The sequence below is a fragment of the Choristoneura fumiferana genome, chromosome 29 (genome assembly GCF_025370935.1).
Source record: "Choristoneura fumiferana chromosome 29, NRCan_CFum_1, whole genome shotgun sequence".
NCBI classification, from domain to species: domain Eukaryota; kingdom Metazoa; phylum Arthropoda; class Insecta; order Lepidoptera; family Tortricidae; genus Choristoneura; species Choristoneura fumiferana.
Genome location: NC_133500.1, coordinates 11,239,686 through 11,264,274, shown reverse-complemented (window position 1 = coordinate 11,264,274; position 24,589 = coordinate 11,239,686). Strand labels below are relative to the sequence as shown.

Genomic DNA, 24,589 nt, shown 5'->3' with positions numbered 1-24,589 from the left:
GTATTGCAGCACAAACTTGCACGCATGATGTCAGCATGACGTAACAGGCGAAATATCAACGGTTTTCTTTGTATCTCGAACAGCTCTGACCTGACATGAGCCAACGACGCACCGGCGCTTTGCAGCTGCCGCCATTTTCTTAGCTTGACAGAAAAAACCCTTGGAGTTATTATCTTACTTATTTATTATCAGCAAGCCCTTTATTTTCGTATTGCGAAAACGTAATTAATGAAATGTAATCAACTAATTAAGCGTTATTTTTTATAAATGTTCGCACACGTATTTTCCTTGTGCAGTATAGCTTGTGAGTTGTGACGTTCAATATTCGTAACCTAACCTACATTGAAATGGATTTCGAGGAGACTTCTGAGCAGCTAAACGCTGATTTAGGTGCGCATAGCATATTTTCAAGTCCAGTGCTAGTCTCCAGGAGTGAAAGTGATGTAATGTGGCCCGGATATAAAGAGGAATTGACCACGAAAAGAGCTGTGGAACTGCTAATCGCAGGGACTCTCAAGACTAAAGTATGCCGATATTGCTTAAATATCGTCTCCTCCTTATCGGAGTTGGATCAAATACTGCAAGTAGCTGGCACAGGAGCGCTACACAAAGTTACTATACGGGATATGGTAGCAAGTTTTTACCCTTTTAAGGTTAGTGTTATATGTGACCTACTTAATTAATGAGATGCTGAAACATTTTAACGTAAGTACTGACGTGGTAACTAGTCAAATATGTAGATACGTCTTTTGTTTGGCTCATTCTTAATCCTGCTAATCATGCACAGTTTACAGCAAATATTTAGCATCTCTAAAGTCAAGCTTTACTACACGATTGTCGCCTTTACTAACACCTGACCACTAAGAATGTCTATTATGACTGCTGGTAGCTTACTTCATAGACGCAGTTGTGAAGACTTTAAAAACGAAAAAAAACAGTACGCTGGATAGAATTTAAACCTGCACCTCCTGTTTTATTATCCTACCAGCTGCACCACTGAGAAATCTGACCCACTGAAAATCTTACGCCATATGCCAATAGTGGAGAATTGTATCATTCATGACAACAACCATAAGTCACAACTAGATATATTCAAACCAATTTAGTTGGAAAGGTGTAGGAAATAATGTACTACTTCTATTTTTCTATTATTATTATTATTATATTCTTGAAAAGCCGTGGTGGCCTAGTGGTTTGACCTATCGCCTCTCAAACAGAGGGTCGTGGGTTCGAACCCCGGCTCGCACCTCTGAGTTTTTCGAAATTCATGTGCGGAATTACATTTGAAATTTACCACGAGCTTTGCGGTGAAGGAAAACATCGTGAGGAAACCTGCACAAACCTGCGAAGCAATTCAATGGTGCGTGTGAAGTTCCCAATCCGCACTGGGCCCGCGTGGGAACTATGGCCCAAGCCCTCTTGTTCTGAGAGGAGGCCTGTGCCCAGCAGTGGGACGTATATAGGCTGGGATGATGATATTCTTGAAATTTAAATTAATATGCCTTTTTTTGTCATGATGTGTTGGCTGAATAAACATAATTCTATTCTATTCTATATCTAATATTCTCAATTCCAGGTAGAGTCAGATCCAAATTTCCCGAACAAAATATGCAACAAGTGTCTGAACCGCACCATAAGCGCTTACCTCTTCACTCAACAGTGTGAACGGTCTGAACGGGCTCTCAGAAACTGCTTCGATGACATGTATGATAAACTAGACAAGCTGGACCCCTTGGAACGCCCTAAAAAACGGGGCAGACAGAAAAGAAACCCAAACTACAACACCATTTACGCAGAACACAAAAGAGTCATAGATTACGCTGAGCCAATGATAAATATTGTCAATACAAAGTCTGTGTCTTTAAGCAAGGAACCAGCCATGTCTGATTTAGAGTGCCCGAAATGCTGGCAGTTGTTTACGAAAATCGAAGATTTAATGCTGCACGAAAAAAGTCATCCAAGTAGCATGTGGTTCAATTGCCGTTTGTGTGGCAAGTCTTTTGTGAAGCGTATGCACCTCAAAAGGCATTTAAAACAAACTCACATGAAGCCAGATATGCTACCGATACAATCCCGTGATGATGACAAGTTTGAATGTAAAATTTGTGATTTAACAAGTCACGATTACAGCACTCATTTGCAGCATATGGAAAAGCATAAATTTCAGATGGTTCTAGAGCATTTAGTTGAAAAAGATATGGATAAACTTTGTACCATTTGCTTGGACAAGGATCCGAAATTGGTGGATTTGGATAAAATGGTCCGTCTGCATGGTGGATATCCTGGAGCCACTGGTGATAAGACTTTGTACAGTATTTTGGGATCTACGCTGCCTGATGTAAGTATAACACAGTATTTATACTTTTTTTTAATTACGAAGACAGTATTTTGATATTGTTAGCAATTTACAGCCAATAAGATCTCTTAAATATTTGATGTAGAATACACTCATCTCTTATTTACATACATACTACTGCTACAGACTGGCCTCTTACTTTAAGAGGACTTGACAATGGCAGTCACAGGTGACATGCCCCTAAAAATCACCTTTCACAGCACAATTGATTTTGTTTTTTTTTTTATTTTATTATTCTTTTTTTTTTTAATGCATTTTCTAAATTGAAATTTTATTCTAGGGAAATATTGACCAAAGGCCGTATTTTCTAATGTTTCTGACACTCGCAATCACAATCAGATGACAGTTTTTGTATGCCAATAACTCGTTTCATTGTGATCGCGAGTGTCAGAAACATTACGCAGTACCCTCTGGTGATACCTCGTAACCACCCCATCCTCTTTATTCAAATATAAATTTACAACCGCCTCCGCATTTGGTCTAAGTTCAGTTCAGTCAGGCTCCAATGGAATTGCCTCGAATGTATTTATTTGCAATATTTTTTCTTTCTGAAAACTGAGATAAGACACTTGATCATGAAAATTAAAGATACTTACCTACCACTTTATTTTTTACCATTTAAATTCAAAATCTTAAAAATAAGAACCTTTTTTCATCCCATACTTTTGCCAGGGAAATCATAGTGAAATGAGATTGATTATTAAAAGGCTGCACCCTGGTACCTGAACCAGTTTGTTCAACAGTACATTTGTTGAGTTTCATTTGTAGTTTTGATGAAATTCTAAAATAACTTGCATATTCTCATATCACTGAACTAACATACTTACTTACTATCAAGCCGTAGTGACCCAAAGTGGGTTTTGGCCTCCCACACCAAATTACGCTAACTAACATGTTCTAATAAAATTTACCATATAACTGGAATGTCATTGCTTTGTTGGGCGTATTGAAAATGCTATAGCAGGGTTTCTCAAACTTTCGGCTCCACGTACCCCTGTTAAAGTTTCCAGGTGACAGCGAACCCCTTAACTAATTAAATCCCCCCCCCTCCTCTAACCTCCCAAAGAAAACAATAAAATTGACTGTTGAACGATGAAATCAGTCGCGCGCGCGCCACCATGTGTGCCGCCAGTGACTGCCAGTCATTACGCCACCATTGCGTAAATCTTGTCGCGAACCCCCTGCCGTCGAATGGCGAACCCCTAGGGGTTCGCGTACCCCACTTTGCGAAACCCTGTGCTATAGTAATTAAAACCACCTTTAACCAGAACATTCTTCTAAGTTTTGCACTATCATTATCTGTATAATAAATGTCCTGTGCCTCATAATATCCCAGGAAACTTCAACTGTCTTTATTTTCTAGCATAAATCATACAAGTATCAGGAACTGCATGTTGCTCATCATGCAAAAATAATGAAATTTGCTAAATTGACTCAAGACAAAGTGTTAAAAAAATTAAATCATTCAATAGAGAAGAAAATCGAAGTAAATGTGAATCAAATCATCATTTCAAATCCGCTAATAATTTCAAATGATAAAATTGATGTTGATGAGATGTATTTGTTCTTTTTTTCTGATGCAAGTTTCTATAAAGAACTAGAAGCTAAAGAAATCATACCAGTTTTGGCATCTGTTGAATATAAAGATGATGAATTGAATGGACTTGACTCAAAAGAGAAGAAAGACATGAATGAGGAATCTGAAAAGGCACAAAATGTTAATGCTAATGTTTCACCTAATACCTGCGCTATTAATACTAGACAAGATATCAATGAAAAAGAGAATGATACTGATCTATTTATTACAAAAGTACAAAGTGTAGATGACAAAGATAACAAACACAATGACACTGTTTACTCCATACTAGAAAATGAAATAGAAAATTTTAATTCTAAACAAACTGAAAATGAAGGAAAAAAAATGGTAAAAAATATAGAAATATGTAAAACTTGTTGGATATTTAATAAACCAACTTGTAATACTTGCATCAATAAACTTGTGGTCACAGACACCAATGAAATCGCTTATACTGAAAATCAAAAGCAGGAAGAACATAATTCAAGAATAAGTCGAAACATTGCCAAAGATGATTGTAAATATTGTTGGTTATTCAAAAGTTGTGCTAAATGTGATTATTGCAAAAGAATCGTCGAAGATAAAACTGTTACCAACTCTACAAGATCTGAATATGTTGATAAACAAAGCTATAATGCTAAAGAACCAGTTGATCCTAATACAGAAGCCCTAAGAAAAAGAAAATTGAAGAATTTTGAAACAAATACTAAATTGATGAAGTGGGATTGTGACATATGTCTGATTACTAATGTGGTGGGCAGACAAATATGCATATGTTGTGGGTCTAATAAGTGTGATCAAAATGAAACTGTCACAGTTAATTGGAATTTCAAGAATCCTTTTAATTTAATACCTGATAATGATGCTGATCAATATAAAGTAGTTGCTCCATGTGAAGAAATGGATGTTGAGAGTGAAACTAACTTGCAACACACAGAAGAAAGTTTGGAAACTAAAAACGAATCCTATAATTTAAACATCATTAATGAACCTGAGAATGCAGTTTTTACGGAAAATACCACAAGAACTGTGGAAAAAATGGATGTAGCAGATGCAGACGACAGGGAAAATATACATGTTGCCCCAAATCTATATTCATTGAATGTTGTTCCAAATAACGTAGTTGTAAACTCTTTGTTACAATTTAATCTTGGAGCAGGGGTTCCAGAAAGAAAAAGTAATAGAAGGATTGCAAAACCTATCAGAAAAATGGCTTATCATAAATAATAACCTAGTTATAGTTTTGTCTAGAATAATATATAATAATTATTTGCCTCATTATCTGAAAATTTGAAGTAACTGATTTGATTATTGAAAAATATTAGACAGTATTTTTTTAATTTCAATCTGCCTTGTGATTACGGCTATAAGTCCAGTTGATTTTGGCAAAACAGAAATGTATGTATATATTTAAAAGCTTTATTGTACAAAAGAAAAGAAACAAAACAGAATTGACAAACTTTGAGATAATTGTACAAAGGGGGACTTATCCCTTTAAGGGATCTCTACCAGTCAACCTTTGAGTAGAAATGTTATGATAAATAATAAAATTATGCAAAGTAAAGAAATAAACACAAAATTTAATTTTCATTGTATGTGTAATTGAAGAATCTAGTGTCAACGGTAGATTTTGGGTCTAATAAAGTAGGTAACCTGTGGAGCACAGATTACACCAGAAGCCGATAAATAACCTTCGCGTACTTCAAAATCAAAACAAAAAACTTAAGGAAAGAACCCTTCACTTCAGTCTGCTTATTGAGGATATGGACATCATGGACATGGTTATGATGTATTTCCGATTGTGAAATTCTTCTATTTTCTAAGACAGTAGCGCACCTTTATTTATATCTATGATGTTTATCTTTGAAATTACTAAGGTAGCAAAATTTTGTTTGTCATGTAAATTGGCTCTAAACTTTTTTAGTTTTAGGCACGTAAAAACTACATAAGTAATATTTAGCACCCAACTTGCTTACTACTAATATAATTTGACGGAGAAGAAGGTCTCTCTTGCTGGTTATCACTTTAAATAACAGTTTTAATGTCTTTCACATGGGCTTCTGATTAATTACACTATTAACTTATCTTTGAAATGTCTATTATTACTCCGCCATACTACGTCTATAATTAAAACTTTGAAATTAGTATTTTGCTTACTAAGATAATTATGTAATTAATACCATTAATTAGGGTCATTTCTTTATTGTTGTCTCAAAATATATTTTCAAATTTATTTAGCACTCGCATTGGGATATCGAACAGGTAGGTATATCTTTTTCATCACACTCTTAATGTTTGGTTTCTAACAACTCCATTGCCATCATATTCAAGATTTGAACCTCCAACATCATTTTGATTCTTCCAGGCGCGGTCCGAAGAGGGGGGTCACAGGGGACATGACCCCCCCTCGCCCCCAATAATAGTCGCGCGATGTATTAGTGACCCCCTCCAAAATTTCAGTCTGCGACCGCGCCTGGATTCTTCATTATTCTCGTACTGAAAATAACGCTTCAAACAAATTCACTATCAATTTCGTATCCTACACTATCACGTGGTAGCAGCTTTTGATTAGTCATTCTTCAGTTGTATATTCGAATATTTCTACAGTCAAATCTGCCTCTTGCGTCTTGAACTCTTGACCTTATCTGATGTTACTTAGGGCAACGGTGCGATGAGCGTTTTCACTGTTCATTGCTTGCTGCCAGGTAACCACTGTGCGGCGAGTGTCTCGGCCGAGCAATGAACAGAGAACACACTATTTGCTCGCTGCCTTATCTTTAAACTTACACAGTTCCGTGATTTCCATTAAAATTTTAACCTTTCTTTTTTTTTGTTGCAGATGAACTCCCCACACAGTTACATTGGGACAAAAATATGCGAAAAGTGCCTTAACAATGCTATAACAGCGTACGTGTTTATAAATCATTCGATCTATACAAGGGATAGACTGAACATCTGCATTACCTCTATGCTAGACAGCCTTAATAAAATAGACGAACCAGAAGGTAACATATTTATTGAAATAGCAAAAGAATCTATTTTGCCAATAAAAGAAGAGAATTACTTTGATGAGAATCTTTTATTAGACGAAGATGATGTTGACGAGACCAAACTGAAAATTGATGTGCTAGAAGATGAATTCAGAAAACCTGATAGTGAAGAGGAAGATACTAACTCAGAACCAGAAATAAAAAATTATATCAACACATTCCTCAAAGAAGAAATTGATAGCAAAAGCTTCGTGCAGAATAGTGATGACATCGACATATTTGACGAGTTTAGTGCAAAAAGAGAGTACTTTTCTGAAATAGATAATCCGGCTAAATTAGTGACTAAAACTTACTCTAATAGGCGATTAGTGAATGGGTATCAAGTCAAATGTCCCTCAGATAACGAAGGCTACAATTCACTAGATGACGTCAGCGAATTTTTGACGTTCAAAAAGAAAAAGAAACCTACGAAACAATACTATAAATACAAGTACCGATGTCCTCTGTGCAACAAAGCTTTTGTCACTGATTTCCACTTACAGAGGCACATTCTAAAACATTTAAACAGAAAAGTTGATTGTAAAATGTGCAGTGCAGTATTTAAATCGAAATTCTTCCTCTATGAACACATCAGAATGGTTCACATATTGGATAAGGTTCTCTACTTTGCTTGTAAGGTGTGCGGTCGGAGTTTTGACAGTGAAGAAAAAGTGAAATCACATGAGAAGTCGCACGTAAATATACAGTGTCAACTCTGCGATAAAATATTTGTCACACAAAAACATTTCGACAGCCATCTACAAAGGCACGCAGTCAAAATGAACCGAACCAAACACAGTAACCAAATCTGCAGTTTCTGCGAAAAAGATTACACAAATGACAACAAACTGTCTATTCACGTGAACAAAGTGCATTTGCAGATAAAACCTTATTCCTGTGACATGTGTGAAAGACAATTCTACACAGAACACAATTTGAGCAAGCATAAGAAAATACACGATATGAAAACGAAAGAGAGTTGCGAGTTGTGTAAAAAGAAATTTAGCACGCGGAAAAGTATGGTCATTCATCTTAGGAAGCATACAGGGGAGACTCCGCATCGTTGCCCGTTGTGTGGCAAAGCATTTTATTCGGAGTCAAAAGCTAAAAGACACATGAAGAATTATCATGGAGGTACTTTGTACTGCAAGCTGTGTAAATGCGTGTTTTCGTGTAAGAACGATTTGAAAACTCATGTCATTATGGTACATAATCACAATGCGTTGTTATAGCATTCATTTATTTTAAGGTTAATGTAAGCCACAGAATAGGAATAAAGAAGAGGAAACTTCATACATTCTGAGGCCGTATTGTGTAAGGCACTGACGTTTGCGATTACCTTTGTCTTATACCGTATGTCAAGAATGAGTGGCGAAAATTATTGTGATCCCAATCCAAGTGTTAGACAATAAGACCTCAGATGCCGTATTGCCTAACTTTTCCGACGCTACACTCGCAATCAAATGACAGATTTCGCATACAAAAACTGCCATTTGATTGCTATCGCGAGCGTCAGAAACGTTAGGCGAAACGGCCTCTGGTTTGTACGGAAACCACTGGTTTCCAGTGGCGTAGCTACCAAGGGGCTAGGCGGGGCAGTGCCCCGGGGCCCTCAAGCTCAGGGGGCCCTCGAAATTCTGCTTTATAGCTGATGATAAAGTTGCTTAGCATTTTTAAAGTATTTGTATATATAATGATTTTACTTCAAAAAAACCTTACCAGTTTTGATAGCAGTGGGCCCCATTTTTTTATTTGCCCCAGGGCCCTAGGTTACCTAGCTACGCCACTGCTGGTTTCAAATCGCATTCTTCAGTATCGTCGGAAATACTCATATGCACATTCATGCACAATGCACACTTTGAAATCTTAGCAACTACTGTTTGTAGCTTTTATTTGAAATAGTAATAACTTCTAAACCGGTAGCATTTTTCGAAATTTAAGACAGCTAGAACAGGGAAAGAGAGAAAGAGCGGGCGAGATTATGAAATTCAACTTTACAATGAAATTGACGTTTTATGACCAGCGTGCTTCTTCGATGGGCTTTCCTCTTTTTTTTCTACAGTGATATAAGCTGTACGGGATAATATTAAGCGTGCGTTCAGTGACTGGTCTGTTCAAAGTGTTACTGAATCCGGAATATTTCAACAGATGATTGAGCAAGTGTGAATGTAAGACTGATTTTGCACTACGTCCGATCTAAATCCGTGAAAATACGGTTCGGAGTAGTCATAGAACTATTTGTATGGTAGGTTCACTAGATCCGATTTCTGGCACCGTAGACTACAATAGGCTGTAGTACCGTTTGCGCAAAATATTTATTGCCTTACTTACCAAGAAACTAATCGCAGTAGTTTCATTTTCCAAACGTATTGTTTAAGATCTGATGCAAATTAAAAGATTCGTGACATCTGACAATCCAGTTTTACGACTACTCCGAACCATATTTTCACTTATCCTCTCAAAACGCGCCATCACAATTTATTTTGCACTGGCAACTGGAAAATGGCACTCGCCTACTAGCGCCTAAGGGTATGCGCGCACGAGCAACTTTTGTCTCTGCGACTATTTTGTCTCGCATCAAGTCTATGGGTTAGTATGGAAGTGCGCACACGTAGCGACGCGACTACCCATAGACTTGATGTGAGAGACAAAATAGTCGCGGAGACAGAAAATCGAAGTTCGTATCGTACCGTCCCGCTGACGCTTATATTATTATGTATTGTTTAATACGAGAGCGAGAGGGACGGTACGATACGAACTTCGAGTTTCGTAGTAGCCCTGCGGGGCCGGCGTTGCGTATCGGACGTAGCGCGAATTAGTCATTGTAAATTCAAAATAGTTCTTACACTTTTGACCCTGTAACTCTAACAATCACTAACCATTTTCGGAAATTATTTGATGCCTTCAATGAATAAATCCTGAAAAACTTCCGGTTCCGGTAAACCAACCATGTACTGAATTATTCTGGGTTTATTTTAACACTATGAATTCCAGTTTTTTTTTTATTATGCATGAGGCATGAGCAATAAATAAAATGCCTTGACATTTCATAGTTGTCCGTCAAACAAATAATAATAATAATAATAAGATGTCAAAGAAATATAGTTTATATTTAATTGTAAGTTAATTTCAATAGATTTATTTATTAAGCTAAGTTGAGATACGAGTATATTTGTATTTAGAAATAAATACGTTGGTTAAGGTGTTTATTTTATTTTTTCCTTGTTTTCTTATTAAACGGAATTTATTGTACGACAAAAATATGTCAGTATACTTGTCTACAGATTTCGCCAAACCTGCGCAAATTATGGCTACAATAACAGTGAGAGACCATCCTCAGTGGTATCTATCCCTGTCAGACCCTTTATTTGTTTGCGGGGAAGTGGAACAGACAATGGAACACATCATCATGCGCTGCCCCTTACACTCCTACCCTGGACCCGCCGAAGACCTGGTTGCACTAACGCCTGTTGCAGTCGCGTGGCTTAGTAGTTTTAAGTGTTGTGAAACACGCAGTATAATTAAAATTGAACTGCACTTATTTTTACAAGCGTTAATTTAACTTGCCCTGTTAGTATGGATGGACCTGTGTGAAATTCCCAATCCGTACGCTGGACTCGCGTGGAAACTACAGCTCAGGCCCTCTCATTCTTATTGGAGACCTGTCTCCTTGAAGTGGGACATAAATAGGTCGAAATTATGTCAAAGAGATTAGATGAAAACTTTGAGGATGAAAATGCCGTTAGCCAAAAAATTGCATTAAAAAGAGGTGTACACATAGGGTAGTGAGTTTTATTTTAGAGCAGTTCTCCAGTTCGTCATACTATGGCCACAGCTATGGCTGTCCCGCAGAATAGAAAAAATAAGGGCTGTCCATCCAATAATAATTAGACACAATTGGAACTAATTTGACAATTACAAAGCTCAATTCGGACACATGAAACTGTGATGGGAAACAATAATGTACAACTCGGAATGTACGCGCAATAATGTACGACGTGATAATCCGAATCATTATTGCTTCCAAATACTTCCATGACGGCTATAATTTTTTGTCTCACTAGATGGCGCACTGTTGCGTGAGGTTTTTAGTATGGCTTTCAAAGTCTGTTATTACGGGCGTGAAAACAAAGTTTAGATTAAAATCATATTTAATACACCTTAAAACCGTACCGTACGAACCATAAAAATATCGAGCATGCCACAGTGTTGCATAGTCCCCGTTTTGTTCGGAAAAAAGGGAGGACAAAGGTTTCCGAAACACAAAACTGTCTCAAAACACAGACATTCATTGCCCCGGAACACATTATTTGCCATAATTAATTTCAGATATTGCAAAATATTCAGAAAATTATTCTTATTATAAATAAACCCGCGTAGCTCACCCAAAAACTATGAGATTTGACATTTCGGAGACCTCATGCTACACTAGCGCCTCTAGTGGCGAATTCATACGCGATAGCCCTCATTATCATGCCGTACATTATCATGATCGCGCATTATCAGGGCGTACAAAATATTGCGCGCGCTGTAAATGTACGACGTGCTAATCAGCAGGGCTACTCCGAAACTCGAAACTCGAAGTTCGTGTCGTGCGGTTCCCCTCGCTCTCGTATCAAACAGTGTAAGTGTCAGAGGGACCGCACGACACGAACTTCGAGTTTTGAGTTTCGGAGTAGCCCAGCTGAATCCAATTTTTTCGCCGCGGATCGAGCGAGCGCAGCGAGTGAGATCGATATGGTCGGAGCAGAACCGACCCGGCCGGGTTAGGTTGAAGGGCGAGGGCGTGCGAGCGAGGCTTAGCCTCGCTCGCCGCTCTCGCCCTTCGTTAGGTTTTTTTTATTTCAATCACGGAAATCGTAAGGCATGATTGATGCTTCGGATTATCACGTCGTACATTATTGGTTCCCTGCTAGTTCGGTACAGCAGGGCTACTCCGAAACTCGAAGTTCGTGTTGTGCGGTCCCTCTCGCTCTCGTATTAAATAGTATAAGTGTCAGAGGGACCGCACGACACGAACTTCGAGTTTCGGAGTAGCCCTGCAGTACGGGGTGATAATGCACGACTTGATAATTCTTGCACATAAGCACGGATTATCAGGCCGTGCATTAACAAGTCGTACATTAACTACACCCTTCCGAAGAGACAGCCAGCACTTCGCTGTTCGCTTCGATGACATTTAATCGCTTAATCGATATCCAAATTTCGTCTCAAGCAAAATAAACATTTCCTTTTCATGAATTAAACCACCATGAATCCGTTAATAAACCTTCATCTTAACAGAACATTAGGAGTGAGAAGAAAATGGCATCAAAATGTTATGAACTTGCTCCTCGGGAAGAGTATGTGTGGTTCATGCCTGCGTCTGGATGATGATCTTATCCAATGGGATGTGAATTTTGTGCTGCGATTGGATGGTTCAGAAGCGGAATGCACTTTGAAGAACATTATGCTATTCACTTTTGGTCCGAACGTAAGTAGATAGTTTTATAATCGTTCGATGGCGTATTTGTCATTGCTTGTTGTAAGTACTTGCGTGTTGCTAAGTATGTAATGACTGAATGCAGTATGTAAAGACTTATTCTCAATACAGCATTTTTATTTTACTTTGAGCCGTCATTTAATCTGCGTATTTTGACGGAATCTTGTTTTGTTTACTGCCTGTCAGACATAGGTACAGTCAAGTGCAAAGATATCGACACTGCTAAAGTTGCAAAAATATGTACACACGACTTTATGCACTTAACATTAAGGTTGTGTATACATATTTTTGAAACTTTGGGATTTTGAAGAAAATGCTTTTAAGTCAAACAAAACCTAGTCCAAAATTTCTACTGGGGATGTTGAGATTTGGGAGACTTGGACTGTCCGGGTTTGGTGTCCCAACTGGTGCGTCTGTTCATTCCCCCTGTGTCAAAATACGCCTTTCGGGAGCGAAAGTAGCCCTTGTTGGCGGTGCCAGCCTCGCGGACCGTGTCCCTCCGCAGATCGCCGCTGGTTTGCGCTCTGCGATGGGTGAATGCGTTTCCGGATGCATCTCCTGGTACCGATGTGCTTGCGTGTAGATGGGCGTTGGTAAGTGATGAATGTTTGAGGTTTTGCGTGAAGATGGATGAACGGCCTTCATCTGTGCATTAACGTTATTTACTAATTATTTTGTTTTTATTGTATGTATAGCTTAGACTAAAATTCAGTGCTTTAGTTTTACTGTCATACTGTGTAATTTCATTGAATAAATAAATAAAACTATTTATTATTATTTTTTAGTCTCTTTTGGATTTAAATAGTACCAACAATGTTTAAAATTTCTATCATTTTCAGTCACAATTAATACCACCGGGAATTTCAATCACAACTTAAATTGACATTATAAGCATAAACTTAATTCAGCAATGTATTCATGAATATTTTGATTTAGGAATTGGTCTGCTATTAATTATAGTTTAACATAATCCTTTAATTTCTCACTAGTCTGCTGAAACATAATATACTTTTTATTCTTTAAAAGTACAAAGTTTCCCAGGAAATATAAAATATATAAAATAATATTATGTAAGCAGAATTTTAGCCCTCCCCCTTATCAGCAAGAATAAGCATAGTAACACCTCTATGCTCATGTAAACAAATGTTTTTTTTTAATATAGTTATCCAAGTTTGTACATGCTATATAAATACCCTGTTTTTTAGCAAACTAATCTTTGTATATCCTAAGTAATCACCAAACAAATGCTGAAGCAAAGACCCTCCTTTGGTTCTTACATAATACTTGTATAACTCCAAAACCATGACAAACCTTCAGATAACATATTTCTTTGTATTTTGCCTTTAAATTAAAACACTTGTTTGTTTCGTTTTCAGATAATCAACATTGTTTCAACAGCGAAATTCTGTCAAAAATGCATTGATGTCACGCTTAAAGCTTACTTTCTAATTCACGAAATCCACCAAAATTATAAACACATACAAAAAAGATTGACAGAAATATCAGCACAAATGAAGTGGACTCAACACCTCGATGAGACTGGTTCTTTGAATGAATTTAAAATAAATGAATGTAGCAAAACCTCTGAAGCTGCTTCTGTGGAATCAAAAAAGAAAACAAACAGAATTATTTTAAACAATGAATCCCTCAAAACTAAATTGTTAAAAGATCCAGAAATGCATAAATTTTTATTCAGAAAAGAAACTGTCAAGGAACCTGTTTTGCCTGCTGGAATAACTGTGAAGAAGATGAATACAAACATAGATATGACAGACATGGCGCCACATGAATTGTTAGAGCTTAACTGGGCTGACGATACAGACTATGATTCAGTTATACCTAATACACATGTTTCTAAAAACCATCTGCATAGTAATGAGGCATTAATAATGGATCTTATGGAGAAGGCTAAAAAGCCAAATTCCAATTCAAAACTGGATGAATCTTTGACTGTTAACTTAATAGACACTCCAGAATCAATGGATGATCCTACTGATGATACAGGCCTTGTGCCTCAAGATTTACTCGAACTCAAATGGCCAGAAGAACAAGGATGTACTAAGAAGCAATTTATAAAGATCCCTGTCAAAAAACTGAAATTTGATGAAGGTCTAACAGTCAAGTTTATTTCAAAACACAAGCTATGCCAATTACAAGAAAGCATGAGTGATGTGGCACCCTATGAATTACTTGAATTGAATTGGAATGAGGAAGCAGAAAAAGCCGGGCTTGATAATAACATTACAGTAGACATAGAACAACAAAAACATAATATTGACCTTACAAAGTGGTTGGAGGACCAAGGAATGAGTACTATAAAAAGTAATAAATTTGATAATATTCATACACAAACTATACATATTCATGAAATCACGACAACTAAAAACGATATAAATACATCTATGGACAAAAAAGTAACTGACAACGAAAAGGTCGATCAAGATGATGTTAATAATACACATGTAATGGAACCAGACACTATTGTTGTGGAAGATGATAGGCAAAACAATACTGATGTTGATATCACAGCCGTAAATCAACAAAAAAATAAAATGTGTGTTTATGTGAGATGTGCACTTTGCAGTTCAATTTTTGATGATTTTACTGCATACACAAACCACTACAAAACACACAATATAATTGAATCTGCGAAATGCTTCTTATGCCCGATGCAATTCCCAGTAATAGAGTTACTATCAGAACATTTACTGTCAGTACATTTAGAAAATATAGCATATTGTAATGTGTGCTTTGCTATGTTAAGTCAAGATAAGTTAGCAGAACATATGTCCACTTACCATGCCAAGGTAGTAGAAATAATTAATTTACCTAACGATAATACTGAGACCAGTACAGTCTTAAGTTTAGCTGACTATTGCAAGAAATGCAAGCAGCCATTAAAAAATTCTTCATCAGACATTCATGTTTGTGTGGAAGCCAAATCAAGATGTAAAGACTGCAAACATGGCTGTATTCATGAAAAATACTTGGCATCATACCGTGACCAGCTGAGAGCTAAAGCTGAAATTTTCAAATGTCCTGATTGCCAATTTCTGTATAAGACTAGGCGTGAAATAATCCAGCACTCTAACAAAGCCCATTTAGAGCACAAACCACATTTATGTAAACAGTGCAACATTGGATTTTTACTAAAAACCTCATTGGCCAGACACAACAATTTATATCACGCGAGATGTGATACCTGCAGAAAAGTTTTTAAAGATACAGACGCTCTAAACAAACATAAATGTAATTCAGGAACGAAAAATGATTTTAAATGTGAACTGTGCGGACAGTCTTTTACTGAATCAAAGTACCAACAGCACAAACAAACTGCATTAGCAGCCCCTGATGAATGTGTCATCTGCCACCAAGCTATACCAGTCAAATGTAACATGTCGAGACATATGCAAGACTTGCACAACCTGAGCTTGAAGAAAACGTCCAACGCTACTATTTACGAATGCATAATATGCGAGGTTGATTTCAAGAATGTTGCAGAATTTTCTCAACATGCTTGGGTCCATACAGGAGTGCATGAGTGCCACGTTTGCGCGAAAAGATTTGGCTCCAAAGTGTTATATGATACTCACTACAAAATGCATTTAGCTATGCAGTGCGATTCAGCAAAACAGTTCAAGTGCACCATTTGCAAAGAGAAATTGGTTGACAAATATGCTTATGCACATCACATGCAAAGCCATGGTGATTATGGCAAGTGTCCGATATGCTCAAAGTTTATTAAAAATGATGAACTGAACAATCACATTGAGAATCATGAAGTTACCGATAGTAAATTTAAATGTCCACACTGTTCTTTAATCAGCAATAGTCACAGCCAATTCGAGGTACACGTGAACAGATTTCATTTGCAAAACCGTCCATATCAGTGTGACATTTGTAAAAAACGGTTTTACAGTAAACATTTGATGCGTACGCATATAAAGCGACATGTGGGAAATGAGAATTGTAGTTTATGTGATCGTAAGTTTACTAGGAAATGGCATTTGGATTTACATATGAGGGTGCATGAAAACACCGCGCTGTCTAGTTAGCTTGGAGTGGGGTCCAAGGTGGTTCACAGAAATTTTCTATCTCTGAACGCATTGTTCTTAGAAAAAGCGTTTATTGCAACTGGCTCCTTAAATGTTATAAAACAGTAGAAAACAGATGAGAAATAAAACTTCCATATGAAGTGCTCAAGCATTATACAAGTCATACTATTTCTAATTCCTACTGTTTTATATCACTAGAGCAAGTAAACTATGTTAAGTAAATTGTCGTAAAGTGGCAACAATTTTGAGTTTTGTAATCTTTATTATATTTTTAATTTGTGTGCAATAGGAGTTTATACGAACACACTTTCGCAGAAACGCTATTTATGAATGGTGCGTTCGAATAAATATTTTTCCGTAAACGCTTAGAATAACTTGAGCCTGTATTTGGGCGTTTTCAAAAAAAGTGTACCCTTTCGTTTTATTTGAAATTTTGGAAAAAAATTAGTTATTCCTACTCAGAATCAAGAGCACAATCGATTCCGATAGTTAAAAAAAAATCCCAAAAATAATGACAGTTTTGCGACGGTTTTTCATACACGCAGTATGGGCGTGACAAAGCAAAATTGACTCATAAAATTTTGTATGAAAAAATGGGGACATTTTTTTAAGATCGGAATCAATTGTGCTCTTGATCCTGTACAGGAAAAACTATATTTTATCCGAAATTTAAAAAAAAACAGAAAGGGTACAGTTTTTTTTAAAACGCCCATTTAGTGTAAGAACTTTATTCTATGTTAATTTAACGTTGTTATCACTATTTCGATAGGTATTAAGTATTTTTAAAGGCTCGTTTATATGTTAATAAATGTTTTGTCTAGTTATATTGTTTCGATTTCGCTTTTCCGTATTTATTAGTATCATCTTATAGTAGGTGTAGGTGCTAGCAGTAAAAAAGAAAAGTGCTTAGATTTCAACAGAAGTGTATCAACCATGAATATGCCGTAACAGTAAAATCGGTTTCGCTCTACAACGATCGCACCGAAAACTATAGATTGAAGCCGCACCCCTGTGGCTTTACGCGACAGAGGTGCCCTACCAAATTCGTAGTCTACCAACGACCACCGGGGAATCCGGCCAACCAACCGAAAATCTTAATGGCTTGCATACGTCTATAGTGGTGTGCTGCCATCTACAACTACCATAAGTCTTCGTGACCTTATATTTCGTTGACCAAACGTATTGCCTGTGGTATTGCTAATAAAAAACAATAGTAGATTGATAACCAAGGGTGGAAAGTGACCCATTTCACCTGAGATATTTCTGGCGCTCAAACGAAGTGAGAGCGCCAATAGTTCGAGGGGAAATGGGTAATTTCACCCGAGTTACACTCTACTTTTCATTTCGACTGTGAGGAAAGTAAATAGTACAAAAAAAAGAATATCATGAAATTGAATTTCAGTATTCAGTAAATTGAATTTACTTATATCCAACCTCCAACGGTACCTTTTGGACCTGGCCACTTGCCTCGGCCGAGTATAAAAAAAATCGAGTTGGTCACGACCAAGGAGTTTATATAGGTAGGTACCTACAAAACTGGTGGTTGAACGCCGAACGAAGAAGTTTGACCTTTATTACTTATTTATATATTCCATCTCTTTCTTTCACATTTCACGAATGACATCCATCTCTTTCTTAAATTAACTAAAGAAAGAGATGGAATATGTTCGTGACGTAATAAAGATCAAATTTCTTGTTTTTAACGGATGTTCGGCGTTCAACCTCCAGTGTTGTATATAAGCTCCTTGGTCACGACGTGCATCTAGATGGCCATGCCGAAACCTGAAAAAGTGTCATTGACGTAACTCAATTATCTTCGAATCCGTGGCTAATCGAAAAATTAAAAAAAAAAATACTTTCCACCCATGAAAATTAAACTTTCCGAACAGGAGAGATGAAAAATAAAATAATATTCAAATCCCAATTTTTATTGGTGCGTAGGTACCCCTCGTCCGTAACAAAGCTTGAGTTTTACATAATCTGTCCCCCATTTCAGCAAGTCCTGAAATTCAGGTGTAATGTAAATGTAATGTAATATGATTCGAACATTACACATAGGTATCCAAATTTCGACGGCCGCGGCTCAGCGATTCAGTTTTTATTTTCAAACGGTCTTTTTTCGCCCTAAGGGCCTCCACTCCTTCGTTGCCTTTGCCTTGAGGCTTCCAGACCAATAAATCCGGCCCTGATGTGATCTCCAGTGAAGTTCCAAGTAGCTGTGTAGGTAGGCCGAAAAGTATACACAACCGATGTCAATAAAACTACTGATTTGATAACATACATAGCTCAATAATTTATTGTTCATGATTATTATTATTATTATCTAGATTGGATTGATGTCCCATTGCTGGGCAATGCTCTTGTCCTCCATTTCTACCGATCCAAAGCAGCCTGAGGCCAGTCGTCGAGAAATAATGTCCAGGTCGTCCCGCCTACCCCGCCGTCGCCATCCGTCCAGTGGCAGTGGCACCCACTCAGTGGCATTTTTAGCCCACCGCAGTCGATGCATTCATTCAGTGACGTAGCTAGACGTGGGTGAAGAGGGCCCTCGCCCAAGGCCTCGTACTTAAAAGGGCCTCGCGAGGCCTCTTTAAATGCGATGCCACCAGACTTAAAATCTCCGTTTATTTATAAATTAAATAAAAATGTAAAATAGCATGTTTGGTAAGATAGATTTATTGGATAGATCTTGGGTACGATAGAAAAGGGGCCTCGCTGATACGACTTCGCCCACGTCTACATTAGTCCACGCTTCGCCACTGGATGCATTCGGCTGACGTGGCCGGCCCAGTCTCACTTCAATTTGGCAGTCTTTGCACCGACATCGACAAGGCGTGTTTTAAAACGCAGCACCATGTTCCGGATTCAGTCGATCCTTCCCACTCCAAGCATGCAGCGCTCCATAGCTCTTTGATAAACCTTCCGTTTGGTTTTCTGTGACTGTAAGTGACCATGATTGGGCACATTTATTATTATTATATTCTTCAACATTTTATTCATTTACTTCTTCGGTGATGATATTGCTGGCACTCTCTTCATCATCCAATCTTGGCCTCCTTCCATCTTCAAACAAATAGTAATACTCTCTGCCCAACCCCTCCACTTCTCTATGGTCAAACTTCCTGTCCTTATGCGCCCAGTGGTACTTCTTAAAATGCTGTCGCATCTCCACAGCAATGTAAAACATTCTGTTACAGAACGGGCAAGCTATAGATTTCTCTGAGTGTCTTTTAATTTTATGTGTCTTCAAAGCGCTTGCTGATATGAAGCTTTCAGCACAAACTTCACAATAATACGGTCTTTCACCTGTATGCAGTCTTAGATGCATCCGTAAGCAGATTTTGTTGGAAAACTTCTTTTGACAGATTTCGCAGTGAAGGCTTTTTGTTACATAATGAGTTTCTTGATGCCTACTGAGTTGCAGTTTACCGCAAAAGTCTTTATCACAAACGGTACAGATGTATGGCTTTACTTTTAAATGGTGACGATTGACATGAGCCTCTAGGATACTTGGATCAGAAGCGACGTATTCACATAGTTTACATTTGTATTTGCGTTTCATCTTTGCTCTCATTACTGGGTCATCTTTATACCCATGATATTTAATGTGCTTTTGCAAGCCTGCTGGTTTTATTAATTTGTTGCACTCTGGACAAGGTACGGGTTCCAAATGGCTCTGCTTGTGATATTTTAAATATACTTGGGAGGAGCAGATCTTCCCACAAATGTCACAAGAAAAAGATGGCGCTTCCCCAGACTCTACTGCGTGTCTTAACATGTGCTGCGCTAAACATACAGACTGAAGCTCTACATTACATACTTCGCACTGGACGCGCTCGCAATAAGATTTCACATGTTTTCTTCTGTGTACATGTAATTGCTTTAGAGTTTCAAATTCTATATTACAAGTTCTGCAAGGGAATGTAGCGTTTGGTCCATGAGTTTTGAGATGGCGTTTTAAGTCGCTTCTTGTATCAAATTTCTTCTCACAGATGACACAGTCAGTGAAGGACCTTCTGTTTCTGTTTTGTAAGCCGCTATGGACCTTGACTGTATGCTCTTTCAGTTTACCATCACTCAAAAACGTTTTAGTACACAAATTGCAAGGATAAATATCCTGTATATGTTTTCTCTTTCTGTGGTTGGTAAGAAATTTTAAGCTATCAAAAGATGCTGGACATTCATCACATTCAAATTCTCTTCTAACTTCAGCATTACATGATTTCTTGTGGTTTTCTAGCCCTGTGCTACCTTTGAACTCTTGATCACAATAGTCACAAGTGTACCTTTCCGTATGGAACTGATAAATGTGTCCTCGGAGGCCTACTTTGGAGTAAAAGCGTTGGCCACAAATGTCACAAGCAAAAGGAATATGATCTAAATGTTCCCGATTTGCGTGGCCAACTAAAAACTCTTTCTTGTGGCAGACATAATCACAATCAATGCATTTTATCTTAGAAGCCCTGGCTCTAACTTGGTCTCTGTAAGATAACAAGTACTTGTGATGGATACAGGGTGTTTCTGAGCATTCTGTACAGCCGAATTTGCATTTATGCTCTGTTAGTTGATTTCCTGTGAATCGTCTCAAGCACATTATGCATTGAGAATTGTTTTCTTCAGAACCCTCCTCATCAGGATGGCTTATTTTTAGGTGTGAATTCATTTCACTATTAGTGTAAAAGGAGAGGTTGCATATATGGCAAATTTGCTTTTCATCTTCATGATTCAACTTAAAATGTTCAGTTAAGTCTTCTTCAGGGACCAGCAATTGACAAATCTTACATTTCATCATGGCATGTGTCTTGTAATGTGTTTTAAGGCTTTGCTCACTACTTAGAACTTTGTTACAGATCTGACATTGGATTTGAGGTTTCTCATGAAAATCTCTCTCGTGCTGTTTCCACTCTTTAAATGTTTGTACTATAATGTTGCATTCAACGCAACGGTAACCAGCATGCTTTTTGTATGTTTTTACTCGTGATTTCTTCTTTTTCACAGTTACCATATCTTTTGTTACTTTAGTTTCTTTGATAACATGCTGAGGATAGTAAGTATCATTATTTTCTAATATTATAACAACCTCTGAGTTGTCATAGTTTTCTGTTGCCTGCAATTGTTCAATAGCATTGACAGTTTTGTAATTTAACTCATTTATGCAGTTGTTGATGATTTTGGATGTCTCTCTTGTGTTGAAGATAAAGATGTATGATTCTAAAACATGATCAATACACGAGTTGCACAAGTAGGCACTTGCCAAGATATCATGGACCTGAAAAATATAATTTTTAGTTAATTTTTTATTTAGTTGTTAGTGTTTTAATGAATTCATTTATGTACTTAGTAGGTAGGTGCTTTAGTGAGATGATCTATCTTTTACAGCTTAGAAGATACCTACCTACAGTAGGGTGGAGCGATTTTTTTTTAGGATTTTGAATGCTGAATAGTGCTAAAAAGTTGCGATTTGTTCAAAGGTTTATGAGAAAAATAAAAATATTCAAACCTACAGCCCTCTACTGTCATTCAGATTGAAAAAAAAAACTGTTATGTTAAATTCCGTAAAATATTGTGTTTTTACCTAAAAATATGTCATCTTATTCAAAATACCTATACCTTAGTTTAAGTAAAACGCCTTTGTAATGCACCAAATGTAAGTACCAAAATTATAAATGAAATAGACTGCCAAAACTATCAATACCACCAATTTTCGTTTAAGTTTATGGTGACTTGTATGTATTGATACAATTTTTGATTGAAGCTGATGTCCCGTCACTTTACAGCATAAAAAATATTTATTTATTTTTATGTGAAATTACGAAGTTTTCATACAAGAATCAAAATCTTCGAGGTAGAGGGCTAAAACATATGTCGAAAAAATAATATTAAAATATTTACATAGGAAAGTAGTTCATATGCAAGTTTTTAGAGGTATTCGAGACTGATTAAGCAACTTTTTTTTTTCTCCATACATGGACGCTCCACCCTAACCTACAGGCCTGCTATAGAAAGGCGGATAGGAAGCTTCAATAGGGTACTGTCTTGTTTGCATACTCTCTTGTTTTATATGAGTGTAAGTTTTTAAAACAAGCCATTTTTTGGATGCGCTAGACAGGAACAATATTACATTTTGTCAAGCAAACAAACTGCAGATAAAAACAAATGTGTGTGTGGTCTGAATTTTTTTCATTTAGACAGATATAATCCCAAATGCCAGATTTTGCATGGGATGAAGATTGTTACAAGACTCAGATTGTTATAAATACAAATTGTCCAGCAAGTGGTGTATAGGGCATGCACCCGGTCTTGCGAGTGCCTCAAGGAACCATAATACCCACTTTCTTTGAGGTATTTGTATGTATTCGTGGAACCGGGTGCAAGCCCTAGTGGTGTATAATAATACTTACTTGATTATTGAAGATATAACCAACAATGTCCTTCAAAGCTTTGACAACAGTGTTTCGATAAGTAACCACTTCAAATTCAACATCTATATCAAATAAATCTTCATTCCCTTTCAAACATATCCCACAGAACTGAGGCAAGTATAACACATGCTTCAGATTCTCTCTTATGTAATCGAAATCATCGTATTCCTTAAAAGTTATGGTTATTTCTGTTTCTTCTGCTATTTCTGGAACCTCCATGGTAAATTATCTCAACTGGAAATCAGATTTTTTTTGTAGGTAAGTATACGTGCATGATGAATTTACAATTATACAAATCAATATATTGTTGAGCATTATTAAAAGTTGCAAAATAGCAAAAAAAGTAAACACTTGCATTGCAGGTCTTCTATTTATTTTCGAAGTGATTTCTTATAAACAACTGACAATGAAACATCAGACCTTAACATTACAAATACCTAGTGGTCAATAATTTTTCTATTTGACCATATTTTACAATTTAACTGAAATTGCGCGCTAAAGTTGAAAAAAAAGTTGTTTTGTTTTACATTACACATTGCATTTGCATTACATTACAAAAAATAATGACAAATAAAAATTCATGTTGGTGCCAAGCGGACAAAATGGCGATCTAATAGTGCTAGGTCTTTTGCTTATCATTTCTGTAGTAAGTATCTAACGTACAATTAAAGTTATTTGCTTATGGATAAGTTATCTTTACTTACCATGTAATCAAAGGGAAAGTAATTAACATTATTATGATTATAATTCAATTGGTCTCGAAAATTTCCACAAAATAAAAACAATTAACGCAAAATGGCACTACGTAATCAAAGCGGGAACAGGTAAGTAAACAATAAACAAGATAACAAAATTGTCTCGCTTTCAAAACTAACAATACCAAAGCAAGAGTAGCAACCTAACTTGTATCTTGTAAGGTTGGTAAAGCGCATTTAGCTTAGAAACCCAGCAGAGCAAAACAATCTATATACAATATAAAAGCCTAATATTAAATTTTTTAACATTGAATAACGTACGTACGTTCTTACACTATTTATTTTCTCTATTATTTTATTTTTAATAAAAATTAACTTGACATTTTGACCCTAGCTTTTGCAATTTATTTCAGAAGTGTAGATTAAAAAAAACGTACCCGCTGTCATGTGTGTCAATAACGTCAAAAACGTCAATGTCAATCGGTCATCGGTGTTTTGTATGCTTTCGGTTCGGTTTTTGCTTTAATGAAATTTAAAAAAGACTGAATAGGGAATTTTATAATAAATCCACCACCACATAATAATAATACTTGAATACTGACACTATCTAGCACGATGTATACCAACCTATTGAATTTAATAATAAACCCGAGTGTTACAATACACACTTGCTTCTTATGTTTCAAACAGCATGAACAACTGCAAGATATTAATTTAGACATGGTTATTGTTGGCAGAGAGCTAGAATTTACCGTTTCTGTGCACAAAATGATGGCTGACTTATTCCCATATTATGTAAGTATGGTTAGGTACTGTAGGTAAATTAATTAAATTATCATAGTATCGATGGAGTAGGTACTTTCAAGAATTGAATTGAATTACTGTAGTTACATTAAACTGGACCCCATATTTTGCAACTATATCTTGCTTTGCCCTTTCGTAAAACTTTTCACATTATCTGACCCAGTATTGGT

At 36.7% G+C, this 24,589-nt stretch overlaps 2 protein-coding genes and 1 long non-coding RNA gene across 4 annotated transcripts; 2 read left to right on the top strand and 1 right to left on the bottom strand.

Moving 5' to 3' along the window:
* The first annotated feature begins 121 nt into the window (after window positions 1-121).
* On the top strand, window positions 122-10,166 carry LOC141444146 (uncharacterized). Its single transcript, XM_074109588.1, has 3 exons — window positions 122-653; window positions 1,577-2,338; window positions 6,772-10,166. The coding sequence occupies exons 1-3, from the start codon at window positions 348-350 to the stop codon at window positions 8,191-8,193; spliced, it is 2,490 nt and encodes an 829-aa protein (XP_073965689.1). The 5' UTR covers window positions 122-347; the 3' UTR covers window positions 8,194-10,166.
* Window positions 10,167-12,082: 1,916 nt separating this feature from the next.
* On the top strand, window positions 12,083-17,320 carry LOC141444215 (uncharacterized). Its single transcript, XR_012453141.1, has 2 exons — window positions 12,083-12,434; window positions 13,820-17,320. It is a non-coding gene; the product is annotated as an uncharacterized lncRNA (long non-coding RNA).
* Window positions 17,321-18,417: 1,097 nt separating this feature from the next.
* LOC141444368 (uncharacterized) lies at window positions 18,418-23,744 on the bottom strand. 2 transcript variants are annotated; one of them, XM_074109913.1, is made up of 3 exons: window positions 23,625-23,744; window positions 22,900-23,154; window positions 18,418-21,767 (listed from the first exon to the last, which is right to left on the bottom strand). In XM_074109913.1, the coding sequence occupies exons 2-3, from the start codon at window positions 23,137-23,139 to the stop codon at window positions 19,491-19,493; spliced, it is 2,517 nt and encodes an 838-aa protein (XP_073966014.1). In that variant the 5' UTR covers window positions 23,140-23,154; window positions 23,625-23,744; the 3' UTR covers window positions 18,418-19,490. The 2 variants fall into 2 exon arrangements, with proteins under 2 accessions (XP_073966014.1, XP_073966015.1); XM_074109914.1 differs by lacking the exon at window positions 23,625-23,744 and adding an exon at window positions 23,276-23,539.
* Between the last annotated feature and the right edge of the window lie 845 nt (window positions 23,745-24,589).